This window comes from Gymnogyps californianus, chromosome 7 (genome assembly GCF_018139145.2).
Source record: "Gymnogyps californianus isolate 813 chromosome 7, ASM1813914v2, whole genome shotgun sequence".
NCBI classification, from domain to species: domain Eukaryota; kingdom Metazoa; phylum Chordata; class Aves; order Accipitriformes; family Cathartidae; genus Gymnogyps; species Gymnogyps californianus.
The window spans coordinates 16,993,695-17,014,745 of NC_059477.1; the positions used below are offsets into that span (position 1 = coordinate 16,993,695).

Below are 21,051 nucleotides of genomic sequence, written 5' to 3' on the forward strand. Positions count from 1 at the left end.
TGATTTGAAAATCTAACTGAACTCATTCCTTTATGGAATGTTAGGTTCTAAATTGTTCTTTTGTAATTTTTGTTATTTTAATTAATCTGTTGTCGAATTATTCATCCCTTAATCAGTGATATGAAGAAGCTCAATATTCTGCCTGCTTGGTGGCAGGCCCTGGTTCTTTATTTGTGCAGAAGTGAATCCTGTGGTCCTGCTACTTGGCTAAGAAATGCCAGAGATATGATCAATGAGAAAAATCAACTTGAAATTCTGTTAAAACTATACCCATTTAGGAAAGATGCGACCATTCCTTGTTCAGGATTTTTAAAATAAATTGCTGTTTAAAAGTTAACTGATAGACAGATACACAATGTCCTATACCTCAAAGCAGAAAGGCAAAATTGACTTGTATATCCATGTTTCTTACACAGGTAAAGTGACTTGACATATCAATCACCACCAAACATGGGCCTCCAGAACCATGCTTCTTTCTTTTACAAATTGATAGCTAGTTTTCCACTCTCTCTTCCAACTCCATGCTCACATTGCTAGTTCTTGACTTTTTTTTGTTCTATTTACCAGCTGATTTACTACTCATTCCCTTGTTTCAAAATAAATTAATCTCTTCTATCCAGTGGCTAGTAGTACAAGTGCTCTGCCAATGTCCAGGCAATGACAAAGACAAGTTAGACGGGTCAGTTTTAATGCACTGAATGCAAGTCAACAATTTGTCAGACACACATCAAATTCTACGTTCTCTCTGTTTTTCAGTCATTAATGTGTTCTCATATGTGAAGCTGACATGCAGTAATTAATTTTATTCACTATTGCTTCTAAGAATCTAAAATGTAGCCTGCAAGAGGCACAGCAGCTATCTTAGGCTAGATCTAGTAGAATTTTGTCTGGGAAATGTACAGTTTTACACTTGCTGGGTATTATATTATTTTTCTAATGTAAAAATATTCCCCAAATATATCTTATTAGATAACCTGCCTTCTAGTACAGCTCCTCAGTACAGCACTTAGGTACAGAAGAAGTGATTTTTAGGGAGATGGTTTTAAAAAAAAAAAAGGATGACAATTTTTGCAAAGCTTCCCTGCCCCCCCCCCCGCCCCCCCGCCTCCATTGGTTTTTATGGCACTTATGAATGAATTTGCAGAGAGGATTTTATAGACCTCTGGAAGTTTTAATGGTTTTAATTTGTACTATTCAGCATTTCTGCTGTTACCAAGACTAAGTAATTTGTGGGGAGGCTTTCTTTTTTTGAAAATGCAGTAAATGTCTCAGTTTCTTCATTCAAAAAATGTTATATATATATTTTCTTGCTTTTCTGTATCTCTTTCATTTTTACAATAGTTTGTGTTTGCTTTTACAGGTACTACTAATATCTTGGCCTACACTCTCTATGGTATTAAGCATGCAGTGACTGCAACGTTGCACATTGTAATGGGTAAATATTTTTACACACATTATCAGATTTTAAATAATGAAGCAGCATTTAGAAGTTTGCCATAACCAGTGGTTTAATAAAGGCATACCATTATGCTATATCACTGTAAACTATATTGTAAGACCGTTAAACCCAAACAATTCTATGCTGATTTATAGTGTACCGGAAAGGTTATGATTCTTTGAGTATAGTTTAGTAGCAAAGGTTGTGGACCTCATCTTCTGGTAACTAAAATCTGCCATGGAATAATGTCTGATTTTGGCATTCATGTCCTATTACTGATGTTCTTTTAATGCAAAAAGTAACCTTTTCCAGACTTGGTTGTGTGAATAGTGTTACTCTGTGTGTGTTACTATGCAATGATTGTGTTGTGGTTTAAGCCCAGCTGGCAACTAAGCACCACACAGCCACATAATCATGGTTGCATAATCACTTGATTATTTTAATTTAATGTACCTGCTGAAGACAATAGGAAAATATACAATACTTTCAGCTTGAGGAAGTGGTTAGGATTGGACTTTTCAGGAAAGTGATGTCATATTTCTGAGAAAGTATCATTCATCTTTTTAGCTCTTTGTGCATTTCTTTTAAATACTAACAGTTTCCATAAGAAAGCTTTATTAGTAGAAAAAATGGTATCACTTGCCATTTTGTTTGCACAATAAATAGGTTTTTGAATGTGAAAATGTAATTATGCTAAAAGGAACAACTAGGTTTGCTAGTGCAAACCTGTCGTGGATGAGTGATTTAGGATCCTTAAAGAATCTGTAAAAGTGCAACTTAACAGGGTTCAATGGCAAAGTTCATTCTATTACTTACTACATGGGAGAAACATACAAAGGAAAATTGAGTTAGAATTGATTTAGAATGATTTGCACAGAGATCAGAGATGTAAAAAGGTAAGGGAGACCCTCCTGTTGAGTCACGAGGTTCAGAATGGACCCCTTTCTTTTCTAAACTCCTCAGAGTTTAGAGGAGTCTAGGTGTAGCTAGATCCAAACTTAGTCTCAGACCTAGTCAGTGGTTTATATCTAAGAGATTAAAAGGGTAAGGAAAACCTCCTGTTGAGTCACGAGGTTCAGCATGGACCCCCTTGCTTTCTAAACTCGTTCTCAGAGAGGAGTCGAGGTGCGGCCGGATCCAATCTTAGTCCCAGACTTGATCAATGGTTTATGGGTAAGGGAATCATATGTGCACAATCAATCCTTTATATCACTTAGTTAGGATTTCAAAGTTTAGCAGGCTGTTAATTACTTACCAATCTGTCCAGGTGTTAGTTCGCTCTGAAGTTTGAGCCCTTGGTTTCCTGAAATGGACTCTCAGGCACTGAGTCTTATAAAAATAAATAATTTAATGGAGTGGTACAGCAGCAGGGTCAGTTCGAGCTGGGTGCTCCCGAAGGGGGAGGAGAAGGAGAGGAAAGAAGGAAGGAAAAAGGAAGGACAGAACAATGGAAGAGCCCGAACAAAGAAATCCCTGGGCACTTATACCCTCACAGACTATTCACCTGCCCCTCACGCATTCTTCACACTCTCTTCGCGCATCTTCATGCCCTTTGGTCCAATAGTGATTCTGGCCTGACCCCTTCTGACTCCTCATTGGATTCCTTCACTGTCTCCAGACAGGCCGTTCGTTATCTTATTGGGTTGCAGGTGCTGTTGACGGTTGTAGCCTTGAAGCCTCCTTATTTTCTGATTTACGCTGGCTCTGGAGGCCCCTAAGTAGGTACAGGTTCAGTAAATCTAAGTGAAAGTTTACAGCTTGTGGCCTCAGATTTTGGCAAATCTAGCTACTCATGCTAAGTAAGTAAAGCTAAGCAAACAGCATACTAAATCACACAACATTATAACTTTAAGTGATTCATTCTATTTAAAACTCATTTAAACTAAACCACTGATATCTCTTAACATTGAGAGGCGTCTCTGCTCAAGGAGAGAGTTGCCTGGCATGCAGTCTAGTTGCTGTCCAGGGAGAGCTCAAGTTGGGCTCATCCAACGATCTGTCATTGGTAAAAGATCTCGCTGCTGGACATCACTGCCATGCAGCCACACTGCCTAGCAGGGAGAGCTCAAAGAAGGCTCACTTAGGCTGTCATATTTGTGACATATTTAAAGTGGTCGGCTCGTGGTCAAATAGCATACAATGGGAGAGGTATGCACGAGACTCCTTGCACCCACAACTTTCACTGTGTTGCTCTGCTCCTTTGTGGGTTTCCTAGAGGAGTTCTTGGCCCGACTACGACCCAGGCCTTTACGTCCTTTGGAGCCTGTACCAAACTGCTGCTGGTTTGGTTAAGGGTGGTCGAGTGCGTCTGTCACGAAACCTTATTTTCAGGTCTTAGGAAACAGCAAATGCTTAGTTGAGCAATGTTAATATTCCTGTCAAAGCAATTTTTCTTTAGGATATTTTTTTTTTTTTCCAAATAAAAAAAGACAATAATGGGGAAGGTCCATTTTGAGTATCTATTTTCTGGACCTTGCAGTCAGCAGTGGAAGAGCCTTTGCTCTATTTCTTAGATAGTAAGAAGCCTTTACAGGCAAAATCTAAAACTGTCTTTTTTAATCAGATACACTCAATCTAATGGAAACCACCCAGGTTCTATTACAGAAAAAAATTATATTTCCTGTCTTGAACAGAATTAGATGTCTAAATTCTATAACTGTAAATATAAATACATTTAAAACCTGTATTTAAGAGCTCTCATATCTCCTCCAGTACAATGTTCAGTCATTACAAATATTTGGTGAAATGGTTGCAAATATTTATGTAGCAATATTACATTTTCTTTGATACTAATTGTTGAAAATTTGAATAGAATTAAGAGTCAGACCCTTTACAGCCTGATATGAGGTAGCTGAATTTTCGCCATAACTTTTTTGACATGTTGAAGCATCTGAACGTTGTTCTCGGAAATGACTACTTTTATAGAGTCTTAATTATATCTAGATTGGTTCTGGTTTCCATTAGTAAAACTTGACTTCCTAAAGAGAGAAGAGTCTGGAGTTTTTTCCCACAGCTAAATTAGGTGAAAAAGAAATGGTAAGTTGTATTCCATTTGAAATACAGATGTTATTTTAATTTCTGATCTTTATCTTTGAAATTTTAGGACATATTCAACCAGTAGATGTCTGTACTTTCAGTACTGCAAGCAAGCTTTTGCGGTTTGGGTTCTCAGCTATGTTTGGTTTTGGTGCAAGGACTCTAGCTTTGGCTGAAAAACACCGTTGGATGCCCTCCAATCAGCGGAAAGATTTTGCTTTTATCAAAACACTGGCAGATCTCAAGTATGCCATGAGCTGTTATGTTTTTCTAGTGTTTTTCATTTTCTTGAGGAAAATGCAATAATTAATGTGGTAAAAATATAGACAACAGTAGTTTAGCTATCTTAACTTCTTAATTGCAGACAGATTTAACTCAGATGCGATGTATATCCCTCTTACAAGTTAAAGAGGAGATAAATTCTGTATATTCAGCATCTCCTTAAAATCATCTTAACTTGGATAAAAGTCTGTCTAGCAGTTAGAATATTGGTTTACATGATATTAAATATGAATACTTTTCTAGGCCAGAGGAATGTGAATTATCATTTCTACCTCTACAAATTCCACAGGAAAACTCTCATGAGAGTGACAGGTAAGTAAAACCGAGTCAAACAATTCCAAAGCTACAAAAATATGTGTCTTTGAAGATAAAATTGTACAAATTCTTAATTTTGTTCAAATTTGATCATCAGGTAAAATAATCTTTAAAAAAAAAAAGATTTATTTTGACAACTGCAAACTTGTACACTTTGTAAAATGTTCCCTATAGACTACTGAGGATTTGTTACAAAGCAGTCTTCCACTCAGTATTACTGGTTTGTTCAGTGTCGTTAATCCTTTCTTCCATTGAGATCTTTTTTTTTTTTCCTAAAGTAGGTGTTGTTTAAATGTGCTAAAATGACTTTAGATTATTTTACCTACATGTTTCCACCCTTTTAGAAAGAAGAAAGAGAAAATTAAAAAAAAGGGTGAGTTTTTGCTTTTATGATTATTTAAAAGCGAACTGTGGCTGGTTAAACTGGAGTAATATGGCATTACTCTGTTATATTTAGGTAGCAAGGATCAATGGCACAAAATTCAGGGTCACTTCCTGAATGTGAGCATTATGGCAATCCCTTGTCTGTGTTCAATGGCACCAAGAGGCTTGGCACCTAATACGAGGTCAGTAGGGGTTTAGAGAATTAGTCATGTCTATAAATTCTGACATCTTACCTTAAGACCTTGGCTTTTCCGAGAATACGAGCCTGTGTTTAGGTAGTCTAGTCCCTCTGGAATGGGGGAGGGAGCATGGGCTGCAGCAGACTTGATAATCCCGGGAATTGTAATCAGTTTTTGGATCAGGCAAATAAGGTCAAGCAGTCTAACTAGAATAATGAGTGGATAATTGCTGTGATTAAATTAGTTGGCAAGTCTGACTTAAGTAGTAGTCATTGAGCAGTCATCTGTCATAGGATTTGGCTATATGTAGAAACTTCATTCTTGGATTTTATTTTTTCAAATATAAAGGTGCCCCTCGTCTTCTGCTTTACAGCCAGCAAAAATGAAGTATGAGTCTTTCTCCTGTTACAAAGAACTGAAATTCACACTTGTGTTCTGTTTTGGTCCCCTCCCCCCCCCAACTTGAGAAACGCAGCTTCTACATGTAGGGTTTTGGGAAACAAATGAGTATGTAATCTGGTTGTTGGCATTGACTCATTTTGCCTTTAGCTCATTGTTGAGAGCATGCTTTGTGGAGATCAAAGCAGTTATCAGGTGATAAATATTTGTACTTGATGTATCCAGGTGACGATTAAGCAGAATAGCAAGTACAAACTTTGTAGTTGTACGTGAAATACAACACGCTCCCTCAAAAAAGAATGTGGAATCTCATATATATATATGTGTGTGTGTGTATATCTATTAAAAAAACCCAAGAACACTCAGGGAAGTTTACGCAATGAGTCTATTTTGTTACATTTGATTATCATTAGGTGAAAATAGATGTGCCTTAGAATTGATCAGGTATTTTTCTTCAAATTTACTGGCTGATCTGGTAGAATTTGACTTCTTGGAAACAATGTAGAAACAAACGTTTTTGATGAAACTCTCATTGAGAAGTTTTCTTTGCTACAGGGGTCCTGCTAAGCCTCATATACCTCAAGATAGTGCCCTGATGCTGTCCCCTCTTAGGAACTTACTGTGTTCAGCATTTAGTGTGTTATATACCAGTCAGTAGAAAAATTCTGACAAGAATTGAAGAAATTATTCCCTTTTAGCTTTGTTTTCTCTTTCCATCTGTTCTGGCACCTGTTTCTCAGTGACAGGGAATTTTATGACAACTCCATGCAATTATTGTGGGTTTGAATGAGCCTGTTTCTCCCACAGTGTAGTTGCTCAGTGGATCCCCCTATCCTTTCATATAAGGACATCCTTTTTTTCCCTCTCTTTTTAAAAATAATCTTAGGAGTGCAGTCAGCTAGTAGGGTAGGAAGAGTAGACTCTTCCGAGTGGTGCTTCATTTCTCATAGCGAGTAGCATCTTGACTGTAAGGCTTTTCAATACAGGAAACATAAATGTTACACTAATTGTTAGAGACTCAAGACCCATTATGGGAGCATCAGCTAAACTGAGCTAGGTTTCTTCACTCTGTCCTAGTTTCCCCAAGAGGTTTTTGCCATGTGAAGACATTCGAAGTGGAATGAAAGCTTTGACTGCTGCCTGTAACTCTAGTTATACTAGTCTAAATTTGCAGAAACATGTCAAGATACGTTTAACTGTCTATGCTGTGTGAGCCATGTGGGACATTTGTTTCTCACAGCATAGGTGTTGTGCTTCGCTGCAGATTGGACTTTTAAGGGAATTAGGGAGAATTCTTAGTCATCTCTGAAGATAAAAGGCCGTAGTGCCGAATGCATTGCCCGGTAGCCTGCTGTGCCCTTTTACTGCAGCAAATATGATAAGGAGGCAACTTTTTCAATTTCACCATCACTGTTTTCTAAATCAGCAAAGTAATGCTATGCCAGGTGACTTGTTTAATGGTTATGTAAAAACTGTCTTCCTAGATTGTGCTGTATCGTAGTCTGAGAACATTCCTGATGCACTTGTTCAGTAGCCAGAGAACTATGAGTGGGAAAAGATCTGTGGTGGTAGGCTGGAAATATTTTTTTTTAAACATTCTTAACATATATTCCAAGCATATATGCTGAAAAAATAAATATATATATGTATGCATATATATTCAGAAGATATGAAATACATCATCTCTATATAGAATACACTCTCAGCAGTGATTGTCATGTTCATCAGATACTCGTGTTGAACATTTATTTGTCTCTAACTTAAACGGGACTTAGGCATGATTGCATTGAGATTCAGGTTGTTAGCTTCTGCAACAAGGTACAGTTGCATTAAGGAATCTGTGACTTGATACTAGCTCATTGTCTGACCCAAGTTCTCAAAGATGCTAAAATATCAGTGGCGACTGGATACCTAGGACCGTTGAGTATCTGCGCTGTAGGGTCTCTTCTTGATTAATCTCTAGTATATGACTGGTTTATCTTGTACAAAATTCCCTTAGTTTTTAACTTTTATGTGCTTTGTGAAATGTGTAAGTAGAACCGTACTGAGAACTGCTAAGAGAGTTTGAATAGTGGCATAGTTGAAGATCAGGATCTTTGTTAGGGCAGCATGAGTGTTAACGGAGGGGGTGAACAAACCCATCTGCACTGGGTTATATGATGGGGATGTGCTTGCATGCATGGGAATGGTTTCTGGGGAAAGCTCTGCCTCACAGCATTTATGGTAATCATTGCACTTTGCTGGAGACAAAAGTGAAAAGATACATTTGTGATCCTCAATGTTTAAAAAACATCTGTTAAGTACAAAAGTAGGTTTTTAAAAATTATATGTATTATGTTCAATAAATTATGGATATTAATAAGGGAGTATAATTTTATTATTACAGTGTATGTTATAAATATATCAATGCTAAATAACTTCAATTGTATAGTTTATATTGATCTATGGGGGGGTTGGCTGGAAAAAGATTTAAAAAACCATTGAGACTATTCTATTAATTTACTATTGTTAGCTTTTTTTTTTTCAATCAAGACTATTGAAGAGCCTGTTAAACTTCCAAGTTAATGTATTTTCTTTTGGGAACTAAATTGGTCTGCTTTTCAGGTTGAATAATGGAAGCATGGCTCTTATTGTTGTACAAAATACTTCTCGAACAGGGTTTATAAAACATCTGAAAAGATATGCCAGCGTAAAAAATCAGGTACTGTTAATTTCTTTCTGATGATTATAAAAAACCCAGTTAATCGTGAAGGTAGACATGCTGCAAGAGTTAATGTTAGCATCCTCATAAGGAGACTTAGCTTCCTGTCAGAATACATTAGCCCCCTTTTTATCTGATTTTTTTTTTTTTTTTTTAAATCACTAGACTAATACCGATTAGCCTATTTCAGCCCATCTGCTGTGGTTTAAATTGTATTTGTGTTGTACCATAGTTTTATGGGTGTAAAACCCTTTCACCACAATAAAGGAAATGCATGCTGTGTTTAAATTTTGTGTAGTACAGAGATCAAGAAAGCAGACTGCGGGGGCATCATGAGACTTTTTGCCAGAAATAGGTAAAGTCCATAATTTTGACAGATCACTGCACGCTATGCTGGTAGCAGTGGATTATGACCATTGATTTTTAGCAGGTATGCATTCCATCTAGTTAAGAATGCAGAACAGCATTTCAAAATTGTGGTCATTAGTCTGTCTTTGAAGAGAAAAATGAAGCATCCGAACACAGTGCCTTATTGCTGTCCTAAAGACCCAATGCATAGCCTAAGCACACTGGTACTCATTCAAATGTTTCAGGATTATGTGAAACCACTTTTACAAGAAGGTTTAGGTTTGAATTTGTCAGCAGCGAGAGAGTTTGGGGGAGAGGTGGATGACAATTCCATGTGACAGCACTAACAGCTGCATTTAGGAAATAGTTTATGCTTTCCAGTTATGCTTTTGGAGGAAGGCTTTGCTTTTCTCTCTGCCTTTGTAGTTAGAAATTAGACGAGGAGATGTGGACCCTCCTTTAAATTTAAGATGGCCGTTTACTAGAATTCTAACCAGCCTCGTTTAGGACAGGATTACTGGTAATGATGAACAGAGCACAGGAAAAAATCCACTTGGACTTTCACATATTCTGAAAGCATGTGCCGTTTTGGCGTGTGCAAAATATACCACCTCACCTGTAGATTGAGCTAGTCTGATATGGGAATGCAAATGGAACACTACCATTTTTTCTGAGGCACTATTTAGGATAAAAATAGCATGTTAATCTGTAAATGCTAGCTGGAATATATAATGCCTCATGTGGTCAAAGCTTGAGTTAAGTGTTCCCATTTACTTAAGACAAAAAAAAAAAAGCAAGCTTTTTAATTTCAAGTAATCCAGTTTGTTGCTAAGCTACCACCTATATCTTTCATCTTCATTTAATATATACCTGTGTTTGGTTTAGTTCAATTTTCCCTTTGTTGAGACCTACACAGTTCAAGAAGTAAAAGTACAACCAAGGCTTAAAAGTGGGCTTGATGCCAAAGAAAATACATATTTGAACGCTGCTTCTGCAGAAGGAAATTACCCTTGGAATATAGATGGAGACTTAATGAAAGAAGCATCAGAAGTTCATGTTCGGTAAGGCTAAGTATTACATTTATGGACTGTATACCTGTAACAGATTAGTACTGCAATCTTAAATGTATTACGTCTGTATATAATACAGACGACAGCAAAACTGGGTGTTGTAAATGCTGTGAGACTAGTACTGCTGTGCGCTGCAGAGCCTGGCCCTTTTGCCGTTGTTTGGGCCTCTGCCCTGTTGCCTTGTGCCCATCTTTGGAAAGGTTTGTTATGATCCACATGGCCTTTCCTTTCTGGTGCTTCATCAGCTTCCAGCTCCGCTTCTTCTCTTCTTTCTGCCTGTTACTTTACCCTTCTGTTTCTTAGAGGAGGACAGATGTATATAAAGGTCTGTGACTCCTGGGAGGAGCTCCTTTTGGATAAGAATTCCTGCTTGGAAAGCAGTGTGTGTAAGGTTAATAAAAACATGTAGTTGTTCAATTGTGGGAAACTTAGTGCTGCCTGAGAATAGTCTCCATATCTAGGATCTAAGCAAGAGACTGTGAATACCTAGGGAAATAGGAGGATTATCAGTGGAATTAAATGGGCGGTGGCTCATTCTTCTGCAACGCGTGCAGGAGTAGTTGAAGGCACAGAGCTCAGAGTAACAGTCTGGTATGTAAAATAAAAGGCAGATTATGTTATAGGATATATAATATATACTTCTAAAGATGACCTTATAGGAATTGTCAAAATGTAATTCACCTGATTTTATTCCATACAGCAGTTCATACATATTTGTTCCCCCCACCCCCAAGAAGTGGCACACCCATTGCAAGAGTTAATGAAATTGATAGTTTGACTTCCTCACTTCACAGGGTGCATCCTCAACTTATTAATCTCTATGGAGTGAACACCGATGACCTGGAGAGTTCCCAAGCATCATGCAATTGCATATAGAAGGGACACACTGCAAGTTCTGTGTTAAAGAATCCTTTTCTCACCTCTATGCGCAGCTTTCCAAGGTCCTAGTCTTTCACTCACTGAATTCAGTTGTTGTAGCAGAAGCTTAACTGGGATGTTTGTTATATTTCTGGTTTTAAATTTTTATCACGTTATATATTTTTAGCAGGTTGTATTTAACTGTAAAGAAACTGTTAGGCTTAACAAGAAAAAAATGAAAACTGATTATATTGGTCTCTTACAAATTTGGGTTTCAAGAAGTGTCCATCAGAATAGAAGAAAATATTTTTTCTTTAAAATTATTCTAGCTTTTGCAATATAGTATGAGATACTTTTGAGTCTGCTGCTGCTATCCATGTTGTCAGGTAACTCAGTTCAAATAGAGCTGGTGAGTGGAGGTATGGTACCACCTCATGCTGAAGAATGCTGGCAAAGTATAGATTTATTTTTTTAATCAATCAAGTACATCCATTTCTAGTTATCATTTTTAACGTTGCCTTTAATGTATTTGCTTTCAAATCGTTTCTAGTCAAACAGTAATACAAAAGAATATGCTCATGTCTTACACGGCTTTTCTTTGTTGAAATGTATTTTAAAGACTACTCTTTGTACAAAATAAATTTTTAAAAATATTTTATCTGTCCTAGAACTGAAATGATATTCAGCATAGTTTTCATTGTTGCCGAGAATAAAGTTATGATAAGTAACTTAGAATTGAATTAAATTTTTGTAACTTCTTTGTCGGGCATAATTTTTATGAGTGTTTGGGTTTTTTGTAATTTATTAAATATTTAATACAATTATTTGAGATGGCAGCAAATTAAGACTATATTCTTTCTGGGAACTGACTTTCTCTGAGATGATGAAAAGTAGCAGACGGACAAGTTTGTCCGTCTGCAGGACCATGGGGATAATGAATGTTTTCCTGGTCACTTGTCTATGAATCGCTCAGAAGGCAGCTGACAAACGATGGTATGAAAGCTGCATTGTCTCCTGCCTACAATGAGTTGTTTCAAGTTCTTTCTTCAGTAAGCAGTCGAGTATAATGTGAAATGCAGTCCTTTAAGATTTTGTTAAATCAAGTGCCTAAGCCTTTACATGGGATCTATAGCTACCATATTTTTTTGATTTTAAATACTACTTGTGAAAAATTCTTACCTGTGATAAATACGCAAGACAAAGAAGTACTGCACCGAAAGCACTGCAGATGATTATTTGTCTTCTAAGAACAAGCTGTTACTTGTTGGAAATCTTGTCCAGTTTCTGCAGACAAACCTGGCCAGTAGTAAAGGCCAAACTCATAGACAATCAAATGCCTGCTTCATAAGCAATTAATTATTATAGGAATCTTAGAGCTAGTTCTGCTCTTTGCACTGGAGTTAGTGGCTGCAGAGGGGGATCAGACTCACAGCGTCCTTTGGGCTGGACAGGGCCCCGGCAGGGCTCCAGCCCAACCTCCTGCTCAGAGCGCCGTCCAGCTCCGAGATCAGATCTGGTTGCTCAGGGCTTCATCCAGTCCGGCCTTGAAACCTCCAAGGATGGAGACGACACAACTTCTCTGCAGCCCTGTTCTGATGCCTGGATGTCCTCATGAGGAAAACGTTTTTCCTCTCATGGGAACCTTGAACCTCTCATTTCAGTTTATGCCCGTTGTCTGAGTCGCAGTGAGTAGTCTCCAGTTAAACTACTATAATTGATACCTATATCACACCAACTATTTTTAACATGTTAAGACAATTCAAACTAAACTTCCTAAACTTGTCTAAAAAGGAGATTCCAGCTACATTTGGTAGATTTAACTGTTTTTATTACATAACTGAAAATTAACAAAATAATTGAATTTGCAGAAGAAACAGCATTCATGTGCTTGTTGGGGTTCTTTTTAATAAAATGAAATTGAGTGATACTTTATAACCTTGCCACCACCAGCACATCGTACATTCATTTTTTGTCAACCTGGTTTATAAAAGCTAGCTGAATTTTGCTTCGTAGCCCAAGAACAGGCAGCCAACATTTACACGTTAATACTAAAATCTGAATAGGAAGTATACAATTTCCAAGGCAACGTTATCACCTGTACTGACTTATGTAAAATATTTCATAGATGAATAAAATGCTTTAGTTTCACTTCTTTGCATTGTTTGTACTAAAAAGAATGTTAATGCTTCTTCCAGTATTTGAGGTATATTTTTCACACTATGCTGCAATATCAAACTAATTTCTGTTCAAAGATATTTTGGTTAAAGTGCAAAAATTCACTAAAGCCATTTGGAAGATAAGCATTTTGTGTATGTTTTCATAGACTTGCAAGAAAGTATTTCATTCTTCACATACTTTATTTTGATTTTTTTTTTTTAAATATACGCATATACATTTGTCTTTACACTGCAGAAGATTTTAGAGAGAAAAGTTCCTTTAGAGTGATCCACATCTTTGGCATCAAATGAAGGGAAAGGAAATTACAAAATGGTCCCCAATACCTTTAGAATCTGTGGACAATGTGGCTTTTATGGCACCAAACCCTCGATTAGCAAAAAAGTGCTTGTTGAAGGCACTCTGTATAGCTTTTGAGTCTCAGGCTAATCCCCATATGATGGTGCAGCTTCACAGTGTATGTATGTATACATTCATTTCTCCTTGCAGTTCAGAAAGACATCAAAGGCATGGCAGGAAAGGCCATATCGCATACTGCTGTTGCAATAAATTCAGTTATTGAAGAAGTTGTACATTCTCCAGTTGTAGTGGGGAGCAAAGTAACATTTTTTTTCCCTGGATTGTACTATTTCACCAAAGCTAGGTGGCAGTGCAAACTCATCTAGCTGAAGAAACTTCCCGTAGGAGCAGAGCAGTGGCTTGACCCATGTTTCTATTCAGTCATTTGCCTTTCTGCTGAGTGGCTTCTGAGGATGCCTGTTTGGATGCTATTTGTCTGACAACTTCACAAGAACCCAAGCTAGCTCTCCAAATTACTTCCTTGTTAAGTACTTTCAGATAAAGGGTGGCATATCTAAAGATAAAATTTGGCCCAGTAAGGTTGGCACTTGGAGTCTTTTGGGTATGTTTCTCTGTTTTGTCATCATGTGAAGGCTTTTTTTTTTTTTTCAGGTCCTGGAAGAATGCCAGTACTAAATACTACTATGCTAAGTACTATAGAAAAATCTTCAAATAAATAAAAATAAATACTTGCTTTAACCCCCCCCTAGAAATATTTCATTGGAGAAGTCCAAAACATCATGGCAGCAATATCTGAAGAAAGGATGAAACAACTAATTCTGTCGTGCTTGCCAGTACCCTGTTAAAGATGGCTACAAATTATGATTTCCAATACATTACTCTCTCTCCAGCTGAGAGAGGATTCTCCAGGCTACCCCACAGAATCCCCTGCTCTGAATCCACCTTTGACCTTTCTGGTTCTGGCTTGCCTGGGTGTCTTAAGTCTCTGCAGTGTTGTGGCTGTGCCTGTGCAGGCAAAGCTCACGAGGTTCCCTTCAGAAGCCCAAGAGAGCTTCCGATAGCTGTTTTTACATCCGTGCGCTCTACTTACGGTCCTTCTATTGGTTTAAGCTAATTTACCCTTGTAAAACTGCCAAAGCAAGATGAGGGAGGATTTCTTCTTGAATGTCTAATCAAAAGATTATTGAAACTTGAAAATGAATAGAATAAGTCATGCTAATGTGTTTGAGATCTTATTTTCCAGGATTGGCCAAACGTTATTACTTTCCAGAAATTCGTCTTTCTGGGAAGTAATTCTTCTTCTCTTTATCTTTAGTGTTCTTCTGTCTGTTTGAAACCAGACATATACATGGCATTTCAAATATTACTGTGAGACTTCAAAACAAACTGTTTTACCATTTTCATATTAGAAAAACAACAGTACTCTAACGTGTAGTCCTCCGTGCAGTTCAAGGACATAAAGTGTATTTTGTAAGAGCGAGTGAGCTCAAGACCAGTTTTCTTGTCACTGATGCTTCTCCTGTGAATTAACCTGAATCTTAAATTCTTCATTTTAAAATCAAACATTTATTTGCCATCTTAGTCATCTTTGTTCCCACTTGTAAAACTCCAGCTGTCTCTTCTGTTCTTGTCTTGAGGGACCGGTTTGTATTGCCTTTTGAAAAAGCCAATCTGAAATACATAATTTTGGAATCTGTTGTCAGCAAATCTTTGTTATCAAATCTAAACCATAAAAGATGAACTAAAATAAAATGCATATATATGGTGTTTATGAACGATGGTATTTGCTGTTGCTTTGTCATACCAAGTAATCAAGTGTTACTCATCAATCAAAAAAGGGGGTTTGCTTTTTCTTTTACTTTTTGGGAGGCCAATACTCTCCTGTAAGGAGTAAGGACACGTGGGCTTGTGAACTGTAACAGTCCACAGAATCCAGTATTTTTTTTAAATGTGAAATGGTAATAAAACTTTCCTGTTAAATTTGTTTCATTTCTATGCTTCCCTGGGAAAAACAACGGATAGAGAAAGTCTGCATGTAGGTAAAGAAGTTACCAATCTCTTAATTGCTTGTCAGAGAAGCTGCATCCTTCATAGTTTTCTTTTTTACTTACGCACAGGATTTTTTTAGCATTTATGTCGCAGTTTAAAATCTTAAACATTTTATTCTGGCGTGAAACTATGTTGCAGACTATTAGTCATCATGTGTCAAGTGACATTAAATGTGGAGCACCATCCCTCAAAAAATGATCCATTTGCCATCATTAAATTATATAAATCATTTGCAAACATGAGATACCATATAAGACATGGGAAGGGGTTTGTGGTGTTGAATAACAGAAGATGTGGAATACGCAGAAGATAAAATGACGGAAAATGGAGAAGTATTTGAAAAAACACAAGTTACAGGAGGAATTATGTTTCTTTAGAAAGGACAGATCATAATAAAATACTATTTATCCTTTAACCTGCATTAACAGATCCAAAGATCCACCAACACTGTGAATTCCTGACTTGAGAACAACTAAGAAATACTGAAAACTTACCTTCCATAATATAAACGAAAGCAGCAAAAACAAGGTAACACCAACTATTAAGCCTATTCCAATAATTAGCATAGTAACACGGTATTTAGGCTTTTGGTGGTGCACTCCTTCCAAATAGACCTGGAAAGCAGAAAATAAGTTTAGTGCTAACTGAATTTTTTTTTCCCCTAAAAGATACTAAAACAAACTAGGAAAATTAATTACATTCTTAAGTAACTAACAGTATGTTCATTGCCTGTGTATAGATATGTATAGAAGTCCACAATTTTAATTGCTGTTGGATTTTCTACTTTAACAAGTTTATCACAAATTCATTAAGAGAATTCTTACGTATGCAACTTGCTTGTCCTTGTGTAGTTCAATAACTTTTGCATTTTTTTCTGGTGAGGCTGTTGCTCTTACTTCAAACTTCAACGCTGATGCATCATCCTGATTAAAAAAAAAATCCTATCTTTTAAAAAATAACTGCAACACATTAATTCCTACCCAGCAAAAGTGGTAACACAGCTGCTCACAGAAACAGAATCTCACACAAACACACAATGGTGCCTTTTTCTGATCACAAAACAAATTAGCACCAGAAGCTGGAATGAAGCCCAGCTGGATTTTAAGTCCACCTCCATGCTGCTTTACTTAGAAAAGTACAATTATGAGTTGAAATTAAATCCCAATCCTACATAACCCAGCCAGAATAGGCAAAGCAATACTTACTTTAAAATAAAGTAGTAATCTAAAATACATATTTTTCAGTGTTTTTTATTTTTCATATATCACCTTGAGACTTAGCATTGAAAATATAAAATAGGTTAACACCTAAAAGATTTGGATTTAATCATACTGTTTGCAAAAATATATTAATACCTAGAATTTATATGCAGAGAATACTGCAAATATGCCTTGAAACATTCCCCTCAAGTACGAAAAATCCATGGGTTACCATTTCTAAAAGTGAAGGAGTAGCCTCCAGCTGCAACTGAACGGTTGCTTCTTTTCCACTTTCCATGTTTCCAAGCTTGCAATATATTTGTAAGCAAAGGCTGTCATTTTTCATGCAGTACTGTAGAAGGGAGGGAAAGATTAAAACTTAAGTTTATCAACTTTGTCATCTTAATATTAAAGACACTCAGGAATTGAGTGAAACAAAAAGATCCATGTTTGTTCTTGAAATGTCAGGATGTAACTCTAGGTTGTCATCCATCACTGTCAATCCATAGGTGCTAAACGAACAGTACAAGGGACCAACCTAATTGTTACAGAAGACAAGAGGTCATTTTTCTTAAAAATTCAGATTTTTTTAGACTGAAAAATAACAATTGTCATAATTTGGTTATATGGGGTTTTTTTACACCGTTGTTTCAAATCAGCTTTTATCAAGAATGACAAGTGACAATGACTATATGATATCCAGTATAAACACTATAATTGGTTGATCCTTACACTTGTACACTGACAGCTAGCACCATTTCACTCAGCTTTGGAGAAGACAAAAAAGCAAGCCTGTACATGATTATATTCTTTGTCCAAGACTGCAATGCCTAAGTTCTGATTTGCTATTCTAGTGCAGGTTGTCTCTCAGTCAGTGGTTGGTGTTCCTTGTGACGGGCTTACTTCAAGTCCCAAATGAACATATTTAAAAATGTCCGGCTGCTTCTAAGATGAAAGTATTAAACAAAGCTGTACTTTATCAAACACAAGTTGCAGGACACAGATTTCTATGAGAACAAACCCTCAAAAATGTAACACTAGAATAGCAGTTCTGGTTTGGACTACATAGTCAAGTATCTGATCTCCAGCAGGGTCCATAAGCAGGTAGAGGGACGAGCTTGAACAGGCCAGGCAGGTACAATATTCTCCCAGCCTCCCAAATATTTTTAATAAGAACTTCCTGAGCCAAAAATGATTTCCATATATTTTGTAATTCTTAATGACTTTCAGTCCCATTAACCTATAGTCTCCCTTGGAATTCACTTATTTTTAGCATTCATAACACCCTTCAAGTACGAAGTTCCACCATGAGTACTACTTTTGTTTTTTTTTAACCCGGCTCCTAGTAGTTACATTTGATGGCACTTTTTTGATGTGGGAAAGGCAATGAATATTTGATCTGCATACTTCATGTAATCAAAATTAACACTGTTTTTCCCCACATGCATCATTTTTGATCTGTTACTGAATTTCATCTGCCATTCTGTTTGCCCACTCATTCAGTTACAGAACCCTTCGGCAGTTCTTCATAGGTGACTGTCATCCACACTGACTTCAGTTGTGTGTCATTCATTAATCAACCTTCTCATCTCAGTTCTCACCTCTTTCACTAAAGTCACTTATGACTACGCTGAACTTATCACAGGTCCCACCACAAATCCTTGCAAGACTGCTCTGGTGTCCTCGTTATGTAAGATATACCATTGTCTTAAGGCTCATTCATACAGTCATTTATTTCCCACTGATGCCAAAAGACAGACCTTACCATTTGTCTCTTAGCAGGCTTTGAAAAGAAAGTGACAACATCCTTTAAAATGTTTTCATTTTTTTCTGCTGCACTACAGTTTCTGGGATATTTGTTATAGAAGCACTGTCCGACTGTTGTCTGGAAATAACAATAACATCATCACCGTTAGAATTTAAACATCAGATAATAATCAGAATACAGATTTCTGAAAGGCAAGAAGCTCAAAAGGAATGTAAATTTTACTTTCAGAATTCTAAAACACACGGGGCTGAAGACCATCCTATTCTTGTTCACTCTGCTTCACCGTAGGTAACAAACTGAACATGTACTTAGTACCTAGTTCTGCTATGCTCTGCTTCTCTTTTTCATAGAATTCATATAGCTAATAAAATTACATTAAGTAACCTGTGCTTACCTTGATATCCAATGTGTTGAATAATCTGAAGTCATTGGGTGGAAAAGCATTAGGTATCATTATCTCTAAGTTTGTATTTGGAGCCATGCTTGGTCCTGCACTGATAACCTTGGGGGGAAGAATGTCACACATTTAAAGCTTTAATTCATGGTACCTCTTCAAGTAACAAAGATATATACATAAAGTATAAATACATAAAACTTCACAGAATGGGGCAGCACCTGCATTGTTATGCTGTCATGAAAGTGGATTCTGCTAGGAGTTGTAACATTTCGCCTAATTGGTTCTGTAGGCTTACTGAACCCTTCACTTCTCTGAAGCCAATGAGTAAGTAGTGCTAATCTGCGATGACTGTCCTGAGGTCTTACAGACTGCCATCCGGGAGAATATGCCAAAGAAACTAGGAGAGATTGATGTCTCACTCCTGCTTTTAAGCCACTGGAGACAAATTTGATACCTGTAGATCCTCTTATAAGGAGGTCCTAGTTCCTTTTGCTTACCGTAAGATAATTCCTTCCATTAAGAAACACTTTAAAGAAGTGGCAAGTCAGAACTGCTCTCCCACTTTCAATCCTGCTTGTGCTAACTATTTTTTCTCTGACCATTCAGTGGAAGATTGTCCAGGCCAAAGAAAGTGTTCAAAGAGGGATTAACAGCCACTTCCCATCACTAATGCACAAAAGTTGCTCACCATGCCTTTGTACTCTTAAAAAGTTCCCTTATTGACTGTGCAGGCTGTTATTAGATACACTGGAAATCTAAGCATTACCCTTCAAAACAAGGATAATAGCATTTACAAAGAAAAACTCTTACATGGAAAGTGAAGTTGATATTCTCCTTCATACACGTAACTGGTGAATCTTTCTCATTTGTTCCATAAACAAACGAAGCTGGTGATACAAATCTACAATGGTTTAGAAGTTGTTAATTAATAGAATTGCTATATATCATTAGCATAACTTTCTGCTCCATGCTATCTCCATTAAGATTGACCTGAGTTTGCATTTAAGTAAATCTAGGAACACTGAGTAGAAGCCCTCTACCTTTGTACTCCTTCCTCTTAAAAAGGCAGATGAATCAGAAAAAGTCGTAAATCCTCACCCAAAACTATGCTCCATGAATGCCCCACAACAAACCCAGAATATGGTCCATGTTAAGCAAGGAATCTGAGGATCTGCTGTGCTCTTATTAAACACCTCTTTCTATAAAAAAATATTCCAGTTCTTAAAAAATATTAGTCTGTTAAGAGGCAAGTTCGAAGCACCATCGATATCATTGGTCTCATCTCACAGTAGTAGAAACAAAATCTTAGAAGTGTATGGATCAGACCCCAGGATAGCTGTGCCATCTCATTCCCGGAATTTTTCAGCTACACCACGCCTCTGCTTAAAAGCTTTGAGAATTTAGAACAGTAACAAGACAACAGTTCTATGGATGTGCAGGTATAGCAATAGCTGACTTACCCATGAGCATTTAACTCAATCTCATATTTTAGAGGTACAGCTAAAGTTAGCATGTTATCCAGCAACATGTTCCCATCTTCATTTTTACTATAAAAATGCAATGAGAGAAAAATGAGTATTGAATGCATCATCATATGCTATGCATTATTTCTATAAACAAATATTAAACAGACCTTTTGGCTTATTAAAACAAAAATATTTTATTGGTAACAACATGTCAGGCAGTAAAAAAAAAAAAAAAGAACATTTTATACAGGCAGAAACCTGCTCATTATTTAAATATCTATTATCTGGGTTTTTTTGTAATTTCCCTTTCTCTGCAGATTTGCAACTGATGTGCTTTCTTGCAATTGTACTTTGCTAAGTCTTTCCAGTGTTCCCTATTCTGTTTTCCAAAGCTAGTAATATTTTTCATTGAACAATTTTTATTAGACTTTACCATGTAGCATTAACGATGATGTTGAGGTCATCTTCTGCTCTGGTAAATGAGCTTGCATCCAAAAGGAAACTAAAATCCAGCTGTAGAACAAATAAAATTTTCTTTATATCAAATGATAGTGTGTTTTAACACAGTTTAAGTAAAAATATTTTATTAAACACATTTAGAATTTCCTGCTCTAAAAAAAGTCAGAACTAAGACAATACCTGCTTTTTGTGTCTTGTACTCCCTTTCTATTGACCTAACACGTTTGT

General features: G+C 36.8%; 2 protein-coding genes across 2 annotated transcripts in view; one reads left to right on the forward strand and one right to left on the reverse strand.

Moving 5' to 3' along the window:
- Positions 1-11,288, forward strand: part of CERKL (ceramide kinase like) — a 60,781-nt gene extending 49,493 nt beyond the window's left edge. Inside the window, exons 6-13 of the mRNA XM_050899994.1 lie at positions 1,361-1,435; positions 4,542-4,719; positions 5,000-5,068; positions 5,416-5,444; positions 5,529-5,637; positions 8,638-8,734; positions 9,968-10,143; positions 10,947-11,288. Of these exons, the coding sequence (XP_050755951.1) occupies positions 1,361-1,435; positions 4,542-4,719; positions 5,000-5,068; positions 5,416-5,444; positions 5,529-5,637; positions 8,638-8,734; positions 9,968-10,143; positions 10,947-11,028 (815 nt within the window). The 3' untranslated portion in view covers positions 11,029-11,288. The remainder of the gene's footprint in view (positions 1-1,360; positions 1,436-4,541; positions 4,720-4,999; positions 5,069-5,415; positions 5,445-5,528; positions 5,638-8,637; positions 8,735-9,967; positions 10,144-10,946) is intronic.
- A 3,627-nt stretch (positions 11,289-14,915) lies between these two features.
- The window catches only part of ITGA4 (integrin subunit alpha 4), a 37,865-nt gene continuing 31,729 nt past the window's right edge, over positions 14,916-21,051 (reverse strand). Inside the window, exons 20-28 of the mRNA XM_050900246.1 lie at positions 20,798-20,877; positions 20,359-20,445; positions 19,709-19,799; positions 18,896-19,003; positions 18,499-18,618; positions 16,966-17,085; positions 16,359-16,457; positions 16,029-16,148; positions 14,916-15,156 (exon numbers count right to left, since the gene is read on the reverse strand). Coding sequence (XP_050756203.1) covers positions 15,064-15,156; positions 16,029-16,148; positions 16,359-16,457; positions 16,966-17,085; positions 18,499-18,618; positions 18,896-19,003; positions 19,709-19,799; positions 20,359-20,445; positions 20,798-20,877 — 918 coding nt within the window. The 3' untranslated portion in view covers positions 14,916-15,063. The remainder of the gene's footprint in view (positions 15,157-16,028; positions 16,149-16,358; positions 16,458-16,965; positions 17,086-18,498; positions 18,619-18,895; positions 19,004-19,708; positions 19,800-20,358; positions 20,446-20,797; positions 20,878-21,051) is intronic.